General features: G+C 41.0%; 1 protein-coding gene across 1 annotated transcript in view; it reads left to right on the top strand.

Moving 5' to 3' along the window:
* The window catches only part of IL18RAP (interleukin 18 receptor accessory protein), a 32,803-nt gene extending 24,920 nt beyond the window's left edge, over positions 1 to 7,883 (top strand). Inside the window, 4 exon segments of the mRNA XM_017864995.1 lie at positions 465 to 616; positions 2,352 to 2,505; positions 6,209 to 6,381; positions 7,092 to 7,883. Of these exon segments, the coding sequence (XP_017720484.1) occupies positions 465 to 616; positions 2,352 to 2,505; positions 6,209 to 6,381; positions 7,092 to 7,507 (895 nt within the window). The 3' untranslated portion in view covers positions 7,508 to 7,883.
* The last annotated feature ends 14,581 nt before the right edge of the window (positions 7,884 to 22,464 follow it).

The raw sequence follows: 22,464 nt of genomic DNA, 5'->3' as shown, positions 1-22,464 counted from the left end.
CACCTTCTCTGCCGTGTCCTTGTCGCTGGCCAAGGCCATTATGATCCTATTATACTCTAGGGCTCCCGGGAGGTGAGAAATGGAGGGCATTAAAGTCAATATTTGGTGCACAGAAGAAGTCCATATTTGGTACACATAGTAAACCTTCAGTAGGAGTTGGTCATTTTAAATATTTTTCTTAAGGTATTGTTATTATCTATTCTCAAGGGGAATTCTTAGAGTAAGGACGGCCAGATGAGTCTCACAAGTAAGTAATGTCTTAGCGTGAATGCTTAGAAGAGTCAATAATTGAGTCAAGAATGAGCCCTTTTTGACCGTCTTATATTCTCGTGGTATCTTCTTGTACTATTGATCTCACAGTTCTCTAAATGTCAAACTGTTGGCTGCTTATACGAGTTCCAAATGTACAAATGGGTGCCAATGTATGTTGCTGAATGGAGCGGTATTTTTTTCTCCTTTCTCAGTATTAAATCCACTTTAAAGGATGAAATCATTGAGCGTAATATCATCTTGGAAAAAGTCACTCAGCGTGATCTTCGCAGGAAGTTTGTTTGCTTTGTCCAGAACTCCATTGGAAACACAACCCAGTCTGTCCAACTGAAGGAAAAGAGAGGAGGTAAGCCCAGAAGGCTGCCCAGGACGCATGAAACTGCTTCCACTTGAGAGGGGAGGAGTTTTCCTAGAGAATAATAATAATGATAACAGCGATTACATTTTCTAGATGACAGACACTGTTCTAAGCACTTTCCTTGTGTCAACCCACTTAATACCTTGACCAAAGCCACACAACTAGTAAACTGCATATGATTGGTTTAGAGCTAGTTCTTTTAAGTAATACTCTGCGTTTGGGAGGCTGTGTTGGAAAAACAACTCTTTCATGAACTCATTCATTCATGCATTCATTCTACAGTAGCTACAGGGTGTGCCCAGAGTGGCAGGCATTGTGCTAAGACCTATCTCCCTTTCCAATTTTTCTTTCCTGGCTTCCAAATGCAGAGGACACGATGGGTTCATGTTCTGATGAACGGAGAATGGAAGAGAGAAGGAGTAATCTTGTTCATTGTTCAAAATGGTGTGTGTATATCATGGATATATATATTTTTTAAAAAGCTGGAGTAGAAATTCTAAGTAAGGAATAGCATTTAAATTTCTTTAAAAAGATGCCCAGAGATGAAATTGATATCATTCATTCCTTTAATTAATAGATAACTATAGTTATAAGCAGGTTTGAATGTTTCTGAGGCTTAAACAAGACGAAGTGTGTTCTGGCCTGTAGTAAACGCTCTGTTAAGGGGGTTTTCCCCTATGGGAGTATGCAGGAGATCCCTCATGTCAGGTAAGCCAGATGGGACTCCTGGTCTCAGGAAATGTAGGCTGCAGTAGGAATGATAATACAGGAAAATAACTTACATTATGCAACGAGAGAGATGTAAATGGATTATGTGGAAGTTTACGAGGGTAAAAAAATAAAATGAATATGCTAAGTTTCCTAGGCCATCCTGATCAGGAACTGCCCATTCCCCTGGGGTCTGTAGTGTTTATTGTAAGACGGTACTCAAAATGTGATTTTTTAAAATTTTATTTTAATAGGTTTTGGGGGTACAGGTGGTTTTTGGTTGCATGGATAAGTTCTTTATCTAAAATCTTTAGATTTTTGAGATTTTGGCATACCTGTCACCCGAGCAGTGTACACTGTACCCAGTGTGTAGTCTTCTATCTCTCACTCCCCTCCCACCCTTCTCCCTCCTTCTCCAAAGTCCATTGTATTATTCTTAGGCCTTTGTGTCCTCAAAGCTTAGCTCCCGCTTATAAGTGGAAATACACGATGTTTTGTTTTTTATTCCTGAGTTACTTCACTTAGAATAATGGTATCCACCATCTTGGCTAACAAGGTGAAACCCCGTCTCTACTGAAAATACAAAAAAAAATTAGCCGGGGGTGGTCGCAGACTCCTGTAGTTCCAGCTACTCGGGAGGCTGAAGCAGGAGAATGGCGTGAACCCGGGAGGCGGAGCTTGCAGTGAGCCAAGATTGCGCCACTGCACTCCAGCCTGGGCGACAGAGAAAGACTCCGTCTCAAAAAAAAAAAAAAAAAAAAAAAAAAAGAATGGTCTCCAACTCCATCCAGGTTGCTGCAGATGCCATTATTTTGTTCCTTTTTACGGCTGAGTAGTATTCCATGGTGTGATTTAAGAGGTTTCCAGATTCACAGAAACTGCTGCTAGTGGCAAGGATTTTGATAAAATAATAGAGCTGGAAAAGGTGCTGGGTGGGCCATAGCGCCGGCCTGAACATGGTGGTGGTCCAATCCCACTGCCTCTGTGTCTTTTCATACTGGCCCTGTCTCCACAGTGGTGCTCCTGTACATCCTGCTTGGCACCATTGGGACCCTGGTGGCCGTGCTGGTGGCGAGTGCCCTCCTCTACAGGCACTGGATTGAAATAGTGCTGCTGTACCGGACCTACCAGAGCAAGGACGAGACGCTGGGGGGTAAGGTTACCTCCACGTGCGGCCCTCTGACTTTTCCTCTCGGAATTGACTTGGAGCAGGACAACAGAAAATACCATCACTACCCCTTGGCTTTGTTTCCTCAGAGTTACCTTATAAAAGAATTTCAAATGTCCCCTGCCAGCCAGGGCAGAGCATAAAGAAGGAGCTGAAGAAAGAAATGTCCCCATGGATAAAGTCATGCCCCTGAGGTTTTGAGGCCTTCCTCCAGGTCTAGTGACCTCACACGGAGGAAGGCTGGAGAAACAATTATTTTTTTCATTCCAGTTGCCAGGGATCTTGTAGGCAATGCTATTGTGAAACATGTTGAACTTAAAAACAATCCCTGTATAACCAACCTAAAGTAATAGGGCACATGACTGAACATCTCTGTGCCTTTGTTTCCTCATCTATAGAACAGGATTGTCATAGCACCAATTGCAAAGGATGCTGTGAGGGCTCATTGATGTATTTTTAAGACACATTAAGTCTGTATTTATTTATTTATTTATTTTGAGATGGAGCCTTGCTCTGTCTCCCAGGCTGGAGTGCGGTGGCACCACCTCAGTTCACTGCAATCTCTGCCTCCCAGGTTCAAGCAATACCTCAGCCTCCTGAGTAGCCAGGATTACAGGCATGTACTACCACGCCCAGCTATTATTTGTGTTTTTAGTGGAGACTGCTGGGTTTCACCATGTTGGCCAGGCTGGTTTCGAACTCCTGACCTCAAGTGATCTGCCACCTTGGCCTCCCAAAGTGCTGGGATTACAGGCGTGAGCCACTGTGCCCAGCCACATTAAGTATTTAGAATGGCGCCCAGCACATGGTAAATGCTCAGCATGTGCCAGGCTATGGCTGTTTCTTGAGGGCTAGAGTGTTTGCCTGCCATGTGCGTTAGCTACTTTAGTGGTTACAGCAATCCTACCAGCCAGGCAGAGACAGAAAGTCATGTGCCTAAAATTGAACCACTGGAAGGCGCTAGAGTTTGGGATTTGGGCACAGGTTGTCTGGCTTAAGAGATCTCATTAGCTGTTACCTCAGTTAGCCTCATCTGTAAAATGAGGGCTTTGAAGATGGTGGGAATGCCCCCAGAAGTGAGAAGTCCTGTAAAATGCAAGCACTATTACTATGAATGACGTGCCTGTCAATATTTGAGGCAGGATAATCATGTTCATTGATGTTTGCTTCTTTGGAATAGAAGCGTTGCTTCTGTTTTTTTTTCTAGTCCTGGAAATCTCTAAGGTTAGAAGGTTTGCAGTTTTAGTAAATGACTCTGTCACTTAAAAAAAGCAGAATCCCTTTCTGCTGGATTTCAGGGATAATTATCTACCTTACTGGGAGGGCCCTCCAAACTCCAGTGCTTTCCCAAACTAGGAATTCAGTGAGGAGTTGTCAGATCCCTAGGGGAAGAAAAGGTGAATAAAGACCGGCATGGGAGGCTGGGTGTGGTGGCTCACACCTGTAATCCCAGCACTTTGGGAGGCCAAAGTGGGAGGAATGCTTGAGCTCAGGAGTTTGAGACCAGTCTGGGCAACATGGTGAAACCTGCCTCTACAAGAAATTTTTCAAAGTTAGCTGGGCGTGGTGGTGCCCCCCTGTAGTTCCAGCTACTTAGGAGGCTGAGGTGGGAGAATCACCTGAGCCCAGGAAGTCAAGGCTGCAGTGAACCATGATTACATCACTGCACTCCAGCCTGGATGACAGAGTGAGACCCTATCTCAAAAGAAAATAAAATAAAATAAAATAAAAAAGTGGCCAGGAGCGGTGGCTCACATCTATAATCCCAGCACTTTGGAAAGCCCAGGCAGGCAGATCACTTGATGTCAGGAGTTTAAGATCAACCTGGCCAACATGGTGCAACCCGATCCTTACTAAAAATACAAAATGTAGCCAGGCTTGGTGGCAGGCACCTGTAATCCCAGATACTCAGGGGGCTGAGGCAGGAGAATCACTTGAACCTGGGAAGTGGAGGTTGTAGTGAGCTGAGATCACGCCACTGCACTCCAGCCTGGGTGACAGAACACGACTCCGTCTCAAAAAAAAGAAAAAAAGAAATGTATCAGTCACATCTTTCTTTAGACTAGCTATTGAGAATACACACTAGAAATCCTTACGCCAAATGTTTTTAAGATTTATTTTAATAGCTTTTTTGAATGAAGCAAATTATGTAATCAATGTCTTAAAATGCTACTTACCTTAAGATTCTGGAACTTGTGTAGAAGAGTCAGTCAATCGGGAAACATTTACTTCTGTCCTTTCTCTTTCTACTTTGCAAAGACAATGTTTTAGTGATCAGATCTGGAGGCAGAATCCAGTTTTCAAGCACAGGGATGCAGCGCCCTCTGTTGGCCAATCTAACATTTTTAAGCAAAATGACTGCTTTGAAGTTAATGCCGAGTAACCAAAATTTCAGAGCTGTAGAATGTTAGAATTCTGGAAGACGTCAGAGATCATCTAATACTCCACTCTCTAATTTTATGACTAAATAAATGTAGTTTCCAGGTTATAGAAAAATTATAGTTTGTTGGGATTTCACATGATGTGGAAGGAATAGAGGCAACTATGGTGTGTTACACATTTAAACAGCACAGCACCTAGCTGCCAGCCATGCTCCACAAGTCTCGTCCTTCCTACATGAGCAATGAGGTGCTTCATAGGTTAGTTTCCCAAACTCAGCTCTTTGGCATCCTCCTCTATTGATTCTGGGACCTTCCTTTTTGGTACCTGGTACTTCCATCCACTGAGGCATCTTTTTAGGTTCACCTTGAACATGGTGTACTGCTAAACAGCACCAGCAATCAGTGCTATTGTTTGCCATTTTGTAACAATACTTTGACAGGGATTGTGGGAACTGCTGGAATACGAATCTGATGTATCCCATTCCAAAGCCTGTGAGTTAAGTGTTGGGATTTTCTACTTCTTCCAGTTAGTTCCTTAGTCTCAGTAATCATGTGCATTTATAAAGTATGCATATGAAAATATAGGATATTTTCAAGGTCTCATGTCTCTGTTGACTGTATTATTTTACATATTATGTAAATCATTATTTTATAATACAGTCAACAGAGGCATATGAGACCTTGAAAATATCGTATAACAAGTTCTATACATACAGTTTTCCATCTAGAATAGAGGGGAATGGACATTTATCTTGAACCTCCTGTGAGTCAGGCACCAAGAAATTCATGTACATTATCTCATGAAACCCTTAAAACAGCCTGCCTAGGAGTTATGATTGTCTCTATTTTACATATGGGGATTCACATATCGGTGTATGTGCCATCAACTCTCCGAGGAAGTACTATTTCTCCTTGGATACAATGTGCTGGGTGTTAGCAGCACTTTGCTTACTGGATATCATCATGTTGGATGGGGCAGACTCCTGTTTGATGTGTGACTAATGAGACAGAAACACTGCAGGTGCAAAGAAGGCTCAGAGAAACTCCTGAGTGCATGTGATTTAATCAAAGAATGCCTCAGTCGTTTGATCTAACCTCGGTGAAAATGCAAAAGTGCTTCATAAATCAGAATTCAATTTGGGGTGAACAATCAATACCACTCAGTGGTATGATTTTGAAATGAATTTTTAAAATCAATTTAGTAAGTATCCCAAATCTTATTTCTTATTCATTTACCATATGTTTCAAGCATATGTATGTGTACCATGATAGTAAAAAAAAAAAGTAAATGACTTATGTTTTATAATGTTTCCTATTCTTCAGATAAAAGGATTTCGATGCTTTTGTATCCTATGCAAAATGGAGCTCTTTTCCAAGTGAAGTCACTTCATCTCTGAGTGAAGAACACTTGGCCCTGAGCCTGTTTCCTGATGTTTTAGAAGACAAATATGGATATAACTTGTGTTTGCTTGAAAGAGATGTGGCTCCAGGAGGAGGTAAGTCCAACATGTCAAGAAAACTACAATGCAAAAGGGCGGTTCAATGCAATCTCCAAGTCTTTTTTGTCCTTCTTTCTTTTGGAATATAGATCTGGGAGATTACATGAGGTTAGAACATCTTGGGCAACAATACAGAAACTATATGTTCCAGAGATGTGCTCCATTATCAAACAGATCCATCTGCAGGAGAAAACAATGATATGGGGCCAAAGATACCTCTCCTGGCTTCGCAGCTGAAGGTGGTCTTGGTCACCCCAATTTAGTGGCCCCTCTGATTTCTGTGACTCTGCCTCCCACAAAGCTCTCTCAGCACCGGTCAAGCAGACTTCTCAGGCCTGGGCCAAGCCCTGGACACTCTGAGAGGTTCAGATCTCAGCCTGTCCTGCTGGCCTCCTCCTCCTCAGATATCCCCACCAAGGAACCTGGGATGTTCCATGGCTCCCATTATCCCAGCTTACCTAGTTCCAGTTGGCTTTGTTCCTAGAGGAATTGCCAATTGGGGGAGACTGAACACAAAGCAGGGAATGTAAAGGTGAGAGTCACTAGACACTGCAGCGTATCTCCAACTGGCAATAGAGCTGATACAGTGTAAGTAGTAGAGTAAACATGTCTCCCTTCCTCCTTATGTAAGAGAATCCATTGCAAGGACCTCTCTGACTCAAGGTTTAACAATATCAGTTGCAAATAATCAAATGTTTTATTTCCAGTGTATGCAGAAGACATTGTGAGTATTATTAAGAGAAGCAGAAGAGGAATATTTATCTTGAGCCCCAACTACGTCAACGGACCCAGTATCTTTGAACTGCAAGCAGCAGTGAATCTTGCCTTGGATGATCAAACACTGAAACTCATTTTAATTAAGTTCTGTTACTTCCAAGAGCCAGAGTCTCTACCTCATCTTGTGAAAAAAGCTCTCAGGGTTTTGCCCACAGTTACTTGGAGAGGCTTAAAATCAGTTCCTCCCAATTCTAGATTCTGGACCAAAATGCGCTATCACATGCCTGTGAAAAACTCTCAGGGATTCACGTGGAACCAGCTCAGAATTACCTCTAGGATTTTTCAGTGGAAAGGATTCAGTAGAACAGAAACCACTGGGAGGAGCTCCCAGCCTAAGGAATGGTGAAATGAGCCCTGGCGCCCCCTCCCGGCCAGTCCCTGGGATAGAGATTTTGCTGGACAGAACTCACATCTCTGTGTGTGTGTGTGTTCAGGCTGATAGGAAATTCAGAGTCTCCTGCCAGCGGTGAGCAAGCTTGATGGACAATGGAATGGGATTGAGACTGTGCTTTAGAGCCTTTGATCTCCTGGACTGGACAGAGGGCAAGTGAATTCTTGAGACCTTGGATACTTTCAGTACACAACAACCCTAAGATTTCCCGGTGGTCTGAGCAGAATCAGAAAACACAGCTACTTCTGCCTTATGGCTAGGGACTTTCATGTCTACCATGTATTGTACATATGACTTTATGTATACTTGCAATCAAATAAATATTATTTTACTAGAAAGAGTGATTTGTTTTTTTTTTTTTTTTTTTTTTTTTTTTTTGAGACAGAGTCTCATTCTGTCACCCAGACTGGAATGCATGTTCTTGGCTCACTGCAACCTCTGCCCCCTGGGTTCAAGCAATTCTCCAGCCTCAGCCTCCCTTGTAACTGGGATTACACGCATGCACTACCATGCCCGGCTAATTTTTGTATTTTTAGTAGAGACGGGGTTTCACCATGTTGGCCAGGCTGGTCTCGAACTCCTGACCTCAGGAGAACCGCCCGCCTCAGCCTCCTGAAGTGCTGGGATTACAGGCATCAGCCATCTCGTCTGGCCTTAGAAACAAAGAATTTCTGTAAAGAAGATAATTCTTACTCCATGGTCAGCCAACAACTCTGGAGCACAGAAAGCATAAAAGGTAAAGACTAACAGGACCCAGAATAGACAGGGCTAGGATTGGTTTCTACTGTGTCCTTATGCGAAGTACCCACACTGGGTGGATGAACTAGAGGAAGAATCCCTTTTTTGGGGGGCAGCTGCAGCCTGTGCCAGGATATAGGCTTGGAAAGAAGAGTAGAGTTAATTTCAGTTCCTCCGTGTGATGTCGGCCAGAGATCTTTGTGTTAGGTATAAAAGTGTAAATCCTTACCCTGGGCCCCTGGAAGTACAGACCAACTGGACCGAAATGATCAGGCCAATGAAGAGACAAGGAATGGACTTGCAGGGACACATGAAGCAGAGAGACAGTGGCCAGAGTCAGCAGCGCAGCTAAGTCTGGGGAATAAGGATACACACTGGTTAAACGGCAGCAAGAATGGAATGTGAACAGAGCTGCAGCCTGAACCTTCTGCTGAGGCTGGCGATCCTGTGTGCTTCCGATCTGGGGGTCTCCCTTTAAGTCCTCCTAAGTAGTGAAGTGATGGGCTGCAGGGCCATGAAACTGTTTCTAATAGACAAGGCCAATTTCCTCCTCGTAAGTGTATTTCCTTGACCAGAATTTAACCTGTAGTTAAAATAGTGTTCCACTCACATATGAATATCAAACTCTTATACTCTGTCTTCTCTGCAGGAATAAAATGATTTATCGTCTGAGCAATAAATAAAAGCCATGTCTGGACTCGTTCACATGCAATGTGTCACACCCACCAGTCTGGATGTGATCCAAGTTCAGAGTGGCTAAAAGTCATGGTCGCCTTGGGGCCTGTGTGAAACACTCTTTTGCTCTTTTTCACAGAGGCACCCACATCATAAAAACCACTGTGGCTTTGGCACCAAGCAACATCCTTGTTGGAAATTTCAGTGATAAAGTTAACGATGAGTTAAAGGGTATAAATTATTCTTGGAGGAAGTTTCTTGTGGGAAGGATCATTGCAGGGCCTCAGGGAGGAGAAGCCCACACTGTCACTGTGCCATTGTGCTTTGCTGACGGCCAGGATCCCTGGCCTTCCTGCTAGCCATGCTCTGAGATTTAAGACTCAGACTTCTTGTGCCCAGTTTGTTCAGTTTATCCTAAGATAGATAATGCTAGAATCAAGCTATCCAGAGGTCCAGCGTTTTGACCTTAGCTTCGTGGAAAATCAAATCGAAGTTCAGGTTAGCACGTACACAAAGGGAGAAATAGCCAGCTCTAATATTTACAGAATACACTCTTTCCAGGCTGCTAGGTACACTGAACATAACAAAGAAGCATTCGAGACAGGGGGCTATTTATATTTCTTACATGTCAGTTAACCACAACAAAGCAGACAACCCAAACAAATTTTCTATGTACAGGACACTGATTGCAATAGAACAATTGGACTCAGTGGAAAATAATTAGAAAAGAGTATTGCTTCCCTATCACATCTTCTGAGGTGCCCGTATGTTCTAGTTCCCGGTGTACCTATTGTCCAAGTATGATTATTATAGTACTCTCTTTCACTCCAAAAAAGTGTCCTACCTTGGATGATGGCCACCCTCCTTCTAACACTCATCATAGAGTACTCCTCACTGATATTTTTATGATAGCCTGAGCAGTTCTCATAGCTTTCCGGGTCCCTTTTGGGTTTTAATACCTACATTTAACATCCATATCATTTCTAGGTTAAAATTCTCGGTAAGTGCAGCTGTAAGGTCTGGATAACAATGCATCAAAACTCAATTTGAGTATTCTGAAAAGTAAATAGCAGCAGACAGTTTGGGGAAGACAATAATTCAAGGTCTCATAATTTGTCTCCAGTCTCTTCTGACTTGGACTCAGTATAGTCTGAAACTCAGAGGTAGACCTCAGTGGTAACAGAAAGAGCTTCAGAAGAAGCACTCTAGTTCTGGCGTGAAGACTGAGAAAGAGTTTCCTAGCCCGCCCATATTTTCCCTTTCATGTTCTTTCACCACCCACTCTCTAAGCAATCCTGTGGTAGCAGCAGTGACACCACCAACAACAGTGGCATTAGCGGCCCTCGAGAGCCTAAATCTCTGAGGAAGGGGAATTGTCCACCTTGATATGAGGACCTGTAGTCCCAATAGGGTGTGGCAAACCTCTGCTGATGTTTTATTCTTTCTTTATCCTCTTACCTTTTCGTTAGGTGGATGTAAGCAGTTGTAGGAAGTGCACTGCAGAGTGAGGTAAATAAAGCCTCAATGCTTTGGCCAGAGAACTGCACAGAGGAGGAAAGAAAGTACAGGCAGAAAGGAGCCCAGAAAACTGAACCCATAAAATTGTTTATAAACCTCTGGACTCATTCCCAAGCTGTACATGTATGAATCTGATCCTAGAGGGAATACCATAAACTTTGAGAACTGAGCTATAGGAGAGATCACTTTCTGAGTTCCAGACTGGCCGCTGAAAGGTAGAAACATGAAGCAGGTCCAAATAGAACTGAAAGGCAGTGAAACAAAACTGAAATTGAAACCACAAGCTTAGTTTGGAGCCTTCATCCCAGTAGGTTAATTGCCTGTTGAAGCAGAAATAACATAATACATAAGATTTCAACAAGATCTAGAATTGTATAACATAATATTTGAAACATCTAGGATGTAATTTGTTAAAAGCAAAATTATGACATTTTCTGGTAGGATTTTCAATATAGGTAGAGGTAATGCAACATGAAGGAGGGCAGGTCAGGGGCCTAGATAATGGTAAGGTGTCTATTTCCCACTTGAAGTGGCACACTATTGATTCTGAGTAGAATGTGAAAATTGTGTGTAATATTTTATTCCATTGAGTAACCATTAACATGAACAAACAGAACATCAAATCTCGTTAAAACATGATGGACATAGAAATACTATTCAGTCTGTAAAAAGAAGGAATTTCTACCATGGGTCACAGTATGGACAGACCTTGAGGACAGTATGCTATGTGAAATAAGCTGGACACGGAAGACAAATACTGCATCATTTCATTTATGTGAGGTATCTAAAATAGTCAAATGCATAAAATCAAAGACTAAAATGGCAGCTGGAGGCTGGGGAAAATAGGAAGCTCTTGATAAATAGACACAAAATATCAGATACGTGAAATGAATAAGCACTAGATGTGTGCTGCACCACATTATGCCTATAGTCAACAATAATGTATTGTACACGTAAAATTAAGGTGATAGGCCTTATGTTGAGTGTTCTTTCCATAATAAAAATGTTTTGATGGAATGATCAAAATGTTTAAATAATCCAAAAGGAAGGAAGAGAAGAACAGAGGAACAAAAACTAAGAAAATAAATAGAAATCAAATAACAAAAAGGTAGACGTAAATCCAAACATCATAATAATTACATTAAGCATAAAATGTCTAAACACAATAATTAAAAGACAGAGATTATTAGAATAAACTTTTATAAATTTATTTAAAATCATCTTCAGTAAGCCCTTTATCAGATCTGACTTGATCAGAACCAGATTCAGCTAATTTGCTGTCTTCAAAGTTAGTGAAATCTTGGTCATTGTCTTGCATTCTCAGCACATTGTCTTTTGCAAGCTTATCTGAACAAGAAATTTAATCCCCTTATAATAAAAATGCTTTGAGTATAATGATATAGGTAGGTTAATAAGATATAATTACATGAACATTAATTAAAAGAAAGTTAGTGCATATATTAATAAAGTATGTGGTATTTATAGTTGCTTCTAGAAATGGAATAATATATCAATAAATATATATTTATATGATAAATATGTTGTTTATTATCTTATTTTATATATAGTAATTGATTAAAAAATATATTAATACATTTCTATTTGTTTACTAAATAAATAAACATATACTGTGCACACATTTTTTTGAGACAGGGTCTCCCTCCATCGGCCGTGGGCTGGAGTACAGTGGTGTGTCATGGGTCCACTGCAGCCTTGACCTCCCAGGCTCAAGCATCTTTTCACGGGCTCAGCCCCCAAGTAGCTGGGGCACCAGACATGCAGCCCCCAATCTGGCTAAATTTTTCCATTTTTTTTTTTTTGTAGAAACGGGGCTTCACCATGTTGCCCAGGCTGGTCTTGAACCTCCTGAACTCAAATGATCTGCCTGCCCTTGCTTTCCCCAAAGTGCTGGGATCTATAGGTGTGAGCCAAAGACGCCAGGCCTGGAGGTGCCTATTCAGCTAAAGGAGAACTTTGGAGCATGGCAAAGGTTACCAGAGAGAAAAACAGGATAGCTTACATTGATGGATAAAAGGAAAATGTATACCAAGAGAGACATAACAATCTTGAAATGTGTATGCACCTAACAGCAGTGCTTCAAAATTCATGAAGCAAAACTGACAGAAACTGGAAAGAAGAAATAGGACAAATCCACAACTGTAGTTGGAGGAGCTTGAATAGTTATTTCTCAAGTAGTGAGTAAATACTTGGTAAACAGAAATTTATCAAGAATTAGGCCAGTGCATAGTGGCTCATGCCTGTAATCCCAGCACTATGGAGGCCGAGTTGGAGGGGATCATGAGGTCAGGAGTTACGAGGTCAGCCTGACCAACATGGTGAAACCCTGTCTCTACTAAAATACAAAAAATTAGCAACAGAGGGCGTGGTGGGCATGTGGTTGTAATCCCAGGCCTACTCAGGGAGGCTGAGGCAGGAGACATCGCTTGAACCCGGGAGAGCAGAGTTGCAGTGAGCCGAATCGCCACCACGCCACTCCAGGCCTGGGTGACAGGAGTGAGATTCCCGTCTCAAAAGAAAAGAAAAGAAGAAGAATATTAGAACAACGGTCTCTTATTGTTGTTTTCTAGATCAGCTTGAATTTATAGAATGCATGCACCCAATGACTGTAGAATACAGAATCTTTTGTGTACAACACGAACCATCTTTGCGAAGATAGACCATATCCTAGATTGTAAAACAAAACCAATTAACCAAGAATATAAAAACTGAAATTATACAAAGGTTATGTTCTGTTTTTATAATGGGATTTATAATGAATTCAGACTAGAGATTATTAACGAAAGGATGGTGGGAAAAATCTCAAAACATTTGGAAATTAAGTGGCCCACATTTCTCGTAGCATCTAATGGATAAAAGTGGAAGTCTCCAAGCAAATGAAATGTATTTTCAAATGAATAGAAGCCGAAAGAAAAAAAAAAAACGAAAATGCAACATATCAAAAGTTTGCAAGATGAGACTAAAGCCATTACTTAAGGGCCAAGTACAGTAATTATAAGCTGATTTACGTTAGAAAGGAAAAATCATTAAATTGAATCATCTAAAGCTTCCAACCTTAGGACAGCAGAAACAAATAATAAATTTAAGAGCAGAAATCACTTCCATTGAATAATCATAAAACAATAAACAAAAGCAATAGTACAGCGGAACCTGGGTTCTTTGAGTAGCATCAATAAAAATTGAAACAACTCCTAGGCAAGAACTGACCAAAAAAAAAAAAAAAAAAAAGAAGAAGAAGAAGAAGGAAGACACAAATTACCAATATTAGTAGTGAGATAAGAGATATCAATACAGATCCTGCACATCTTAAAAGAATAAGGAAATGTTATGCATACTATATAAATACATATTTGACAACCTAAATGAAATGGATAAATGCTCAAAACCACAAGCTAAAATACTCATCCAACATGAAATAAATAACCTAATTGGTCATAACTATTAAAGAAATTGAATTCATATTATTAAATTTCCAAAGATCAAATCTTCGGACCCCAATGGTTTCACTGCCTAATTCTATCAAACATTTAAAGGAAAAAAAAAAATGTGAATCTTACACAATTTCTTTTTCAGAAAACAGAAGAAGGAACATTTCCTAAGTTATTCAAGTTATTATGAGTCCAGAATTTTCTAATACCAAAACCAAACAAAATTTATAAGAAAACTATAGACCAACATTCTTCATGTACACTGACACAAAAATATTCAAGAAAATGTTAGCAAACTGAGCCTCACAACATATAAATATAATAATGCACCATAACCAAGTGGAGCTTACCCTGGGTATTCAAGGCTGGCGTAATATTTTAAAATATTTCAGTGTAATTCTTTATATTAACAGACTAAGGAAGAGCAAACGCATGATCATATCAACCAATTCCAAAAATATATTTGACAAAATTCACCATCCACTCATCATAAAACCTTTCAGCAAACTAGGCATAGACGGGAATTTTCTCGTCATGGTAAAGTTGTAAAAACAACAACAACAACAAAAAACAAACTATAGCTGAAAAAGTCATACTAAATGGTGAAAGACTGTATGTGTGTTTTCTCTATAAGATGGGAAGCAAGGCAAGGATACTTCCTCGCAGAATCCTATACAATCTTGTATGAAAGTTTTCATCAGTACAATAAGACAAGGAAAAGAAATAACATGCATGCTGTTTGGAAAGAAAGAAAGAAATCTCTCCCTTTTTCTGAAAAGTAATTTTCTATGTAGAACATCCAAGAAAGCTACAAAAAGATCCCTAGAACTGATAAGTGAGTTTAGCAAGTTCTCAGGATACAAGATTAACAATGTAAAAATCAAATATCTTTCTATCTCTGTTAAGAAACAATTGAAAACCAAATGTTACAGTCATTACCATTTATAATAGTTCAAAAAAGAAAGAAGGAAGGAAGGAAGGAAGGAAGGAAGGAAGGAAGGAAGGAAGGAAGCAAGGAAGGAAAGAAGGAAGGAAGGAGAAAAAGAAAGCAAGAAAGAAAGCAAGCAAGAAAGAGAAACTTAGCTATAAATCAACAGAATGTGTGGATGTTCTGTAAGCTGAAAACTATGAAATACTTACGAACAAAATTAAAGAACAGTTAAAGAGAGAAGCATAGCATGTTTGGTGATATAAAGATTCAACATATTGTCAAATCAACAATCCCATTTACATTGATTAAGAGGATTAACACAATTCCAACCAATATTCCAGCAGATTTTTTTGTAGTTATAGGCAAACTAATTCTAAAATGTATGTGGGAAGGCGAATAAACTAGAAAAACCAAAGGTATTTGGAAAAGAAAATAAAGTTGGAGGAGTCATGCTACATGATTTTATGAATCATGAAAAAGTTACAGCAACCAAAATGGTGTGATATTAACAAAGTAATAGATCAATGGAACTGTGTAGAAAGTCTAGAAATACATCCACACAAATACGGCCTATTGATTTTGACAAATTTTCAAAGGAAATTCAGTAAAGAATAGAGTTTTAAACAAATGGTGTTGCATCAATCATGCAATAAGATGAAGCTCACAGCTTATACAAAATTAACTAACAATAGGCCATAGATCTCAATGTGAAACCTAAATCTATAAAACTGTTAGAAGAAAACATAACCTGGGATTAGAAAAAGAGTTCTTAGATGTAACACAAAAAACACGATCCATAGAGAAAAAAAATGTTGGAGTTTAACAAAAATTAAAACCCCTTTTTCTGAGAAAGCCACTGCTAAAAGGATGAAAAAAAAAAACAAACAAAAAAACAAAACAAAACAAAAAAAATCTTTAAACTGAAAAAAAATTACTTAAAAGTCACAAGTCCAACAAAGGACTTGTGCTGAGAATTTATAAAGATCTCTCTAAACTCAATAATACAAGTAGCTATCAATTAAAAAAGGAGCAAAAACTTGAATAGACATCTTGCTAAAGAGGATAGACAGATGGCAAATAGACACATGTAGACACATGAAAAGATGTGCAACATCACCATCCGCTAGGAAAATGGAAATTAAAGCCAAAGGAGAAAACACATACACACACACACACACACACACACACACACGCACCATGAGGCACATAGAGAAAAAGAAAAGAAACTTAACAACACGAAATGGTGACGATGTAGAGAAACTAGAACTCTCATATACTACTGGTGAGAGTGCAAAATAGTGCAGCCACTCTACAAAACAATGTAACAAGTCCTTACAATGTGACTTCCTTACTAGATGCCCCAGAAATCCCACTCATAGATATTTACCCCGGAGAAATAAAAACTTGTGTTCACACAAAATCCAATACACAAATGTTTATTGTGGTTCTACTCATAACCACTAACACCTAGAAAAACTCAAGGACCTTCAACCAGTATGTGTCATCTAAAGTCCAATCAAAAGACAGAAATCACCTAGTAACTTAAAAAGGGATATTGTGATGTAAATAATTATTTGCCTATGATGAGAGACTGATTATAAAGACATGAATAGAACTCCAAAGAGTACCTCAGGGCTGAGAGATAGCGGAAAGACAAGGTTGGAAGTGGTCCCCTCCCCAAGGCTGGCGTTCAGACATCACTAGAAGAGGTGTGGTGTAGCCCACTGAATGGCAATGAAGGTCTCCTACTTGCCTGGGTCAGAGCTGCTTCACAGTTGCTGGGAAAACTGGAAGCAAACCTGTGGGGTGCAGTCAAGCATGGCTGGTAGGCAGACATGCAGCATGGCCAGGCATGACCGCTTTAGGGTGCAGACGAGCTGTAGTTGATATGGGGGTACACAGGGCATTTGGAATGCCACTGTAGGCATGTGGCCTGGAGTGCACAGTGTCCACATCAGGAAGATGTTGGGAGGTGGTCACCTGGCTTAAGCTAGTACTGCCAGGTCACTGAGCGATGGCTTCCTCTGGATACAGCTAGGGCAGGGCACCAACAGATGTCTACACACACACACACACTGCTGCCTGATGGTGCAGCACAAGTGAGAAAAAACAGAGCACAGCAGCTGGAACCAGATGAACCCTCCTGTAATGCTTGTCCGACTCCCTGTACCAAAGAAGTGAGTATTATGCTCACTGTATAGGATGAATGTTTAAAAAATCCAATCCATTACACAGAGCAGGTACTGAATGGTGAATTCAGAGCTGTGAGGTAATACACTGATAACTGGTGATACATTGATAACTGGTACAGGGTGAATTAATTAACAAATAGTTGTACAAGCAAACCATGAAATTCTTGTCAGCAATACGAAAGAATTCACCACTGAGACATGCACCAGCTTGGATGAATCTCAATGCAGTATGCTGGGTAGAAAAAGCTAATCTCTAAAGGTTACATGATTCTATTTCTATGACATTTTCAAAAAGTCAAAACGGTGACAAAACAGATTTGTGGTTTCCAGGAATTAGGGAAGGAGGAGAGCAGGTCTCAAAGAAAGAGCATGTAACCTGATTGTCTTGGTGATTGCATGAATTTACCTCCGTATTTAAATGCACACAATTGTAAATCAAACAAGCTAATTTTATTGTATGTTAATTTAAAAATAAAAATGTAAACCCATTCTCCCTAACCCTACCAAGATGCCCACTGCTCCTGGTGCACCTCATCTTCTGCCTCATGCAGTAAACCCCCTAATGCTTCATTCTTCCAACGTGACTCTAACCTGGTTATTCTGCACAGCATTCACCTGGTTCATGGGGAACTGGGTGCCCACTTTCCCCACCATTGCTCCCAGGCTTCCCTCTCTTTCCTTGCTCTCCAGCTGCATTTGTTCCTGCTGATCTCACACTGTCAATGATATCCTGCTGAGGATCAGGCACCAGTCTGATTTTTGAAACCCAAGGAAAAGATTATAAACTCTTTGAAGACTTTTTTTACTTGTCTACATTCCAATGACATAGATTCTGTGGGGATGAGAACTCATCTCTGTACACCTTCAGCAGGGGTGAAATGTCAGTCTTCCCCGCTGGCAGACAAGCCTCGTGTCTATGAGTTGTGACCTTGTAGCTCTCTAACTGGGGGGCCGTAATGACTTTTACATAGGTCTCTGGGAATGTGATTGCTGGACCAGTTTGGGTGCCCTCAGCAAGTCCTGCAGGGGTTTTGTCCAGCATCTCTGTTTGAACTGAGAGGGCACTTGTCACTCTAAGTCCTTAAATTTGTCACGTTTGCCAAAATTCAAGGTCAACTGAAAAAGGCCCTATTTAACCTCTGATTGTACCCACCCCCAGGTAAGTTTCTGTGCCCTTTAAAAAAAACAACTATATACAAGCAAGTCTCTGACCAGAACTTGGCACAATTAACTATCACTTACTGGCTATTCTTACCTTTGCACTCTGGTTCATTTCACATCTAAGAGTTTTTCATAAGCCCCACAACTGTAACTGGATTATTGAACAGGCTGAGTTTACTAAGACATCTACAGAAAATGGCACTGCTCTTCTCCCACAATTGCCTCACTATATTTTTTAAGGTCTCATTTGCTTCTACTGATCAGATCCCATAAGAAGCTATTTACTAATCAACCATTCAATTACAGATGGATGATCGTATATGCAATTGTACTTTAAGTCCAACTACAGCTAATTGCAGCTATATGACGAAGAAAACGTTACGTGTTCACCAAAACCATTTTGTTTTCCTGAACACACAGCCACTTTTCTCAGCCTTCTTTGTAGTTGGTTTGGGTCATGTGACTAATATTTTCTAGAAGGAGAGTGGATGTGACAGGGTGATTTCTAGACTGAGGCAATGTAGATATAACTTTTGCACACTTTGTCTTGCCCATCGTGACCTTAGAGGCTACATGCTTGAGCTGGCATGGCCACATGATAAAGGTTTTCCTTACCCACATTTGAACTATAATGTGGCACAAAGTAAACTACCTGTGTTCAGCCACTGAAGTTTCTAGATGATTTATTTTTGCTGCGGCATTTAAAGTGTCCTGACAGAAAAAGTAGAGAGTCTTCTGTTCTCTTCCTTAACGTCTCAGAGTGAGGGTTTTCTCATCTGAAATCGTCCAGGTTTTCAGAGTTAAGAAATTCACACTGAAACAGTTCTCTTTTGGTGGACAGCATCCTGATTTCCCTCTGTGTTGTTCTGTTTCATTTTCTCACATAATTCCTCCTTCTTGCCTTCTGATTCTGCGCTATGTGCCTGTGACAAGGCAGTTCAGGCGATCATCGCTGAACTGAACTGAGCTCTTTGTGTACCATCACACAAGGGAAGATACTAATGAAGAATTCTTCCCACCCCATTTCTAGACTTGCACAACAGGTATTGACAACTTATTCCAGTAGGTGCTGTTTCCAACAGTTTTCTTTTCTTTTCTTTTCTTTTTGAGATGGAGTCTCATTCTGTCGCCCAGGCTGAAGTGCAGTGGCGTGATCTTGGCTCACTGCAACCTCTGCCTCTCAGGTTCAAGCAATTCTCCTGCCTCAGGCTCCTGAGTAGCTGGGATTACAGACACGTGCCACCACACCCAGCTAATTTTTGTATTTTTAATAGAGATGGGGTTTCACCGTGTTGGTCAGGCTGCTCTCGAACTCCTGACCTCGTGATCCACCCGCCTCGGCCTCCCAAAGGGCTGGAATTACAGGCGTGAGCCACTGTGGCAGGCCACCTCCAGTGCTTTTCCAAGTCTTTCTGATCTTCTCTCTTAAAATTAACTAAATGTCTCTTCCCTTTTGCCAGGTAGGTACAGTATAGGCATTTCTCAAAGGAAACAGAATACACTGCAATGCCATCATTTAGCATATTTCTCAGTAAAATACGATTCACTGTGAGTGCACAAGTGTGGGTACCTTATTGCAGGTGGGTTTAATTGGTATGATCAATTACAATCACATGTACCCATCCAACATCACTGGTCCTCATCCAACAACATACACAGACACTGAACTCAGTGGAATAGGGCTGGCTGCTGTGGCAGGAGCACATACAGTGTAGCTTGCAAAGATATTCTTGGTCATTTGATTTCCTACAGATCCATCACTTTCTCCATGCCATGAGATTCCTATCAACGTTGCCAAAATAACCTCATTTTGGGTATCCTACCAGTCTTGATCCTCAGGGCTTATCTCACTATTTCATATAAAATTGTGAACAGTCTGTGACTTTTGTATGAGGGACTTACAAACCCTGGGTGCTCTTGGTTGTCGAACTAAACTCAGCACTGGTTAGGCCACTCCCTTGAGTCTGGAGGAGGCAGAGCCAATGTCTGGGCCCTGAATTTTGCCCCTGCCCCTGCTGTCCTTTGCCTCAAAAGCCCATTATTGTTTCTCACACAGAAAACATCCTGACTCTGATTAGAAACCCTCTTACCTGAGCAATTCCAGTAATGACTTTGGACCTAGAACCATGTGCACAAATTCATTTGCCTACAAAATGGCATAATCCGACCCAAGCTGGTTCAATTATCAAAACATGACCTCATTGTAAAAGGCTTTTTATTTATTTTTTTTGAGACAGGGTCTCACTCTGTTGTCCAGGTTGGAGTGCAGCAGCTCAACCACAGCTCACTGTAGCCCCAACCTCCTGGGCTCAAGCAATCCCCCGACTCAGCCCTCTGAGGAGTTGGGACTAGCTGGGACTACAGGTATATACCACCATGCCCTGGTTTTTAAGATTATTATTGTTAGTTTTTATAGAGATGAAGTCTTGCTATGTTACTAGCACTGGTATCAAACTCCTGGGCTCAAGGGGTCCTCTCACTTTGTCCTCCCAAAGTGCTTAGATTATAGGCAAGAGTGACCACTCCCACCTGATCCAAGAAGCTTTCAGTTTCCTGTACATCTGAGCTCCTGGTAAATATCCGATGGGCAGGTCCTGCCTACTGGTTGACAAGAGCCTATTACCCACCCCCCCACTTCTAGCCTCATACATTTCTGGAAACACATGTATTGTGTTTCCCAGGCCTTCTTTGCCCACTCTTCACTAATTGTCTCTTATCAATGTTAGGGTTTGTTTGTTTTTGTTTTTATTTTTTTGTGCAGGATCATGCTTTCTTCTATGTGTCATGAAGGTGATGGAGAAGTGAAGTATTCAAGCAAAGGGAAGGATGTCTTATCAGTTATGGAAGTTCAGGCTAGCAGGGAAATATCTGGGGACAGCATGGTATTGCTAGTCCATGTTAAAGAAGTGGGGATATTTATCTGGGCCTCGACTTAAAGCATTTGGGGAGACTAAATGTGGAGGTTTAGAATCTTGCTCTCACCTTCTGAGGCACCCTTCACCCTTAGCAGATTAGGTATAAAAATGCTTCCTGGCCTCTGCTTCAGTGCTCACCCAGCTGGTAGCTACAGGATCAGTTCTGCAGCAGAGCTTTCTGGGATAAGCAGTTCATTTCAGTGATTTAATACAGATGGATCTTTGAAGGGTCTCTCTAGTGGTTTATCAAAAACCCTCCCTTTGCTAAAGACTGATAATCATGAGTGTTATATCGTTAGGGGACGTAAACACTGTCTTGTAACAAAGAACAGAGTTCAGAAGTTAAAAGCTAGCTGTGGAAGCGTCCCGTACCAGGGATATCGGCAGATATACTCTTCTGTTTTAATAGAGTACCAAAGAAAACTCAGGTTCTGCCAATTGAGACAACAAAGAGAACAAATTCTTTTACAGGTCACAGTTAGCTTCATCACCGGGAGCCAGAGCCAGGCCGTGGAAAGCTCCCCTAAAGATTTCTTCTATGGACTGAATTGTGTACCCCTAAAATGCACATGTCGAAGCCCTACCCCCTAACCTCCAGTGTGACTGATTTTGGTGATATGCTCTTTAGGAGGTAAAATTAATGAAGTAACAAGGGTAGTACCCTGGACCAAAAGGATTATTGTCCTTGCAGGAAGAAACACCAGAGATTCTCTCTTTGTCGCACTAGCTTGCACAGGAAAAAGGCCACGTGAGGATACAGCAAGAAGGCAGCTATCTACAAGTGAGGAAGAGAGGCCTCACCAGAAACCTAACTAGCTGCCACCTTGATCTTGGACTTCCCAGCCTCCAGAATCATGAGAAAATAAATTTTTGTTGTTTAAGCCACCCAGTCTGTGGTAATTTGTTACAACAGCCTGAGCAAAGTAATACAGTTGCCAAGCTTACCCGGATGTGTGATGCTGGAGATGCTATGAAACAGGCAGAAGCCTTGAAGGAGGAATAGATTTACCTGGACTAATCATAGAAAATGGGAGGTGGCAGTGGTCACTGGCATGCGAGTTGGTTCTTTAAAGACGAATTGTGAATAAAGTTCAGCTGACTTCCTCCACATTCGTGCATGTACTCGAAGACTGAGTAAAGGAGAAAACTGCAGTCTCCTCTGGTCCACGGAATTGTCCACATCTCATTGGCTTACGTTTTCCATGTCCATTTATCTAAACTGCCTGAATATCTACCAGCAATCCTTCTGCTAACAAAAGCAGCATCTTCCCAATATCAGAACATGTTATCCACCTACCTTAATGAGAATCAGTGTTCCTTGAAATCCAGTGTCATG

Source organism: Rhinopithecus bieti, unplaced genomic scaffold (genome assembly GCF_001698545.2).
Source record: "Rhinopithecus bieti isolate Rb0 unplaced genomic scaffold, ASM169854v2 scaffold_76666, whole genome shotgun sequence".
Taxonomy (NCBI): domain Eukaryota; kingdom Metazoa; phylum Chordata; class Mammalia; order Primates; family Cercopithecidae; genus Rhinopithecus; species Rhinopithecus bieti.
This window is presented reverse-complemented; position numbering and strand designations above follow the sequence as displayed.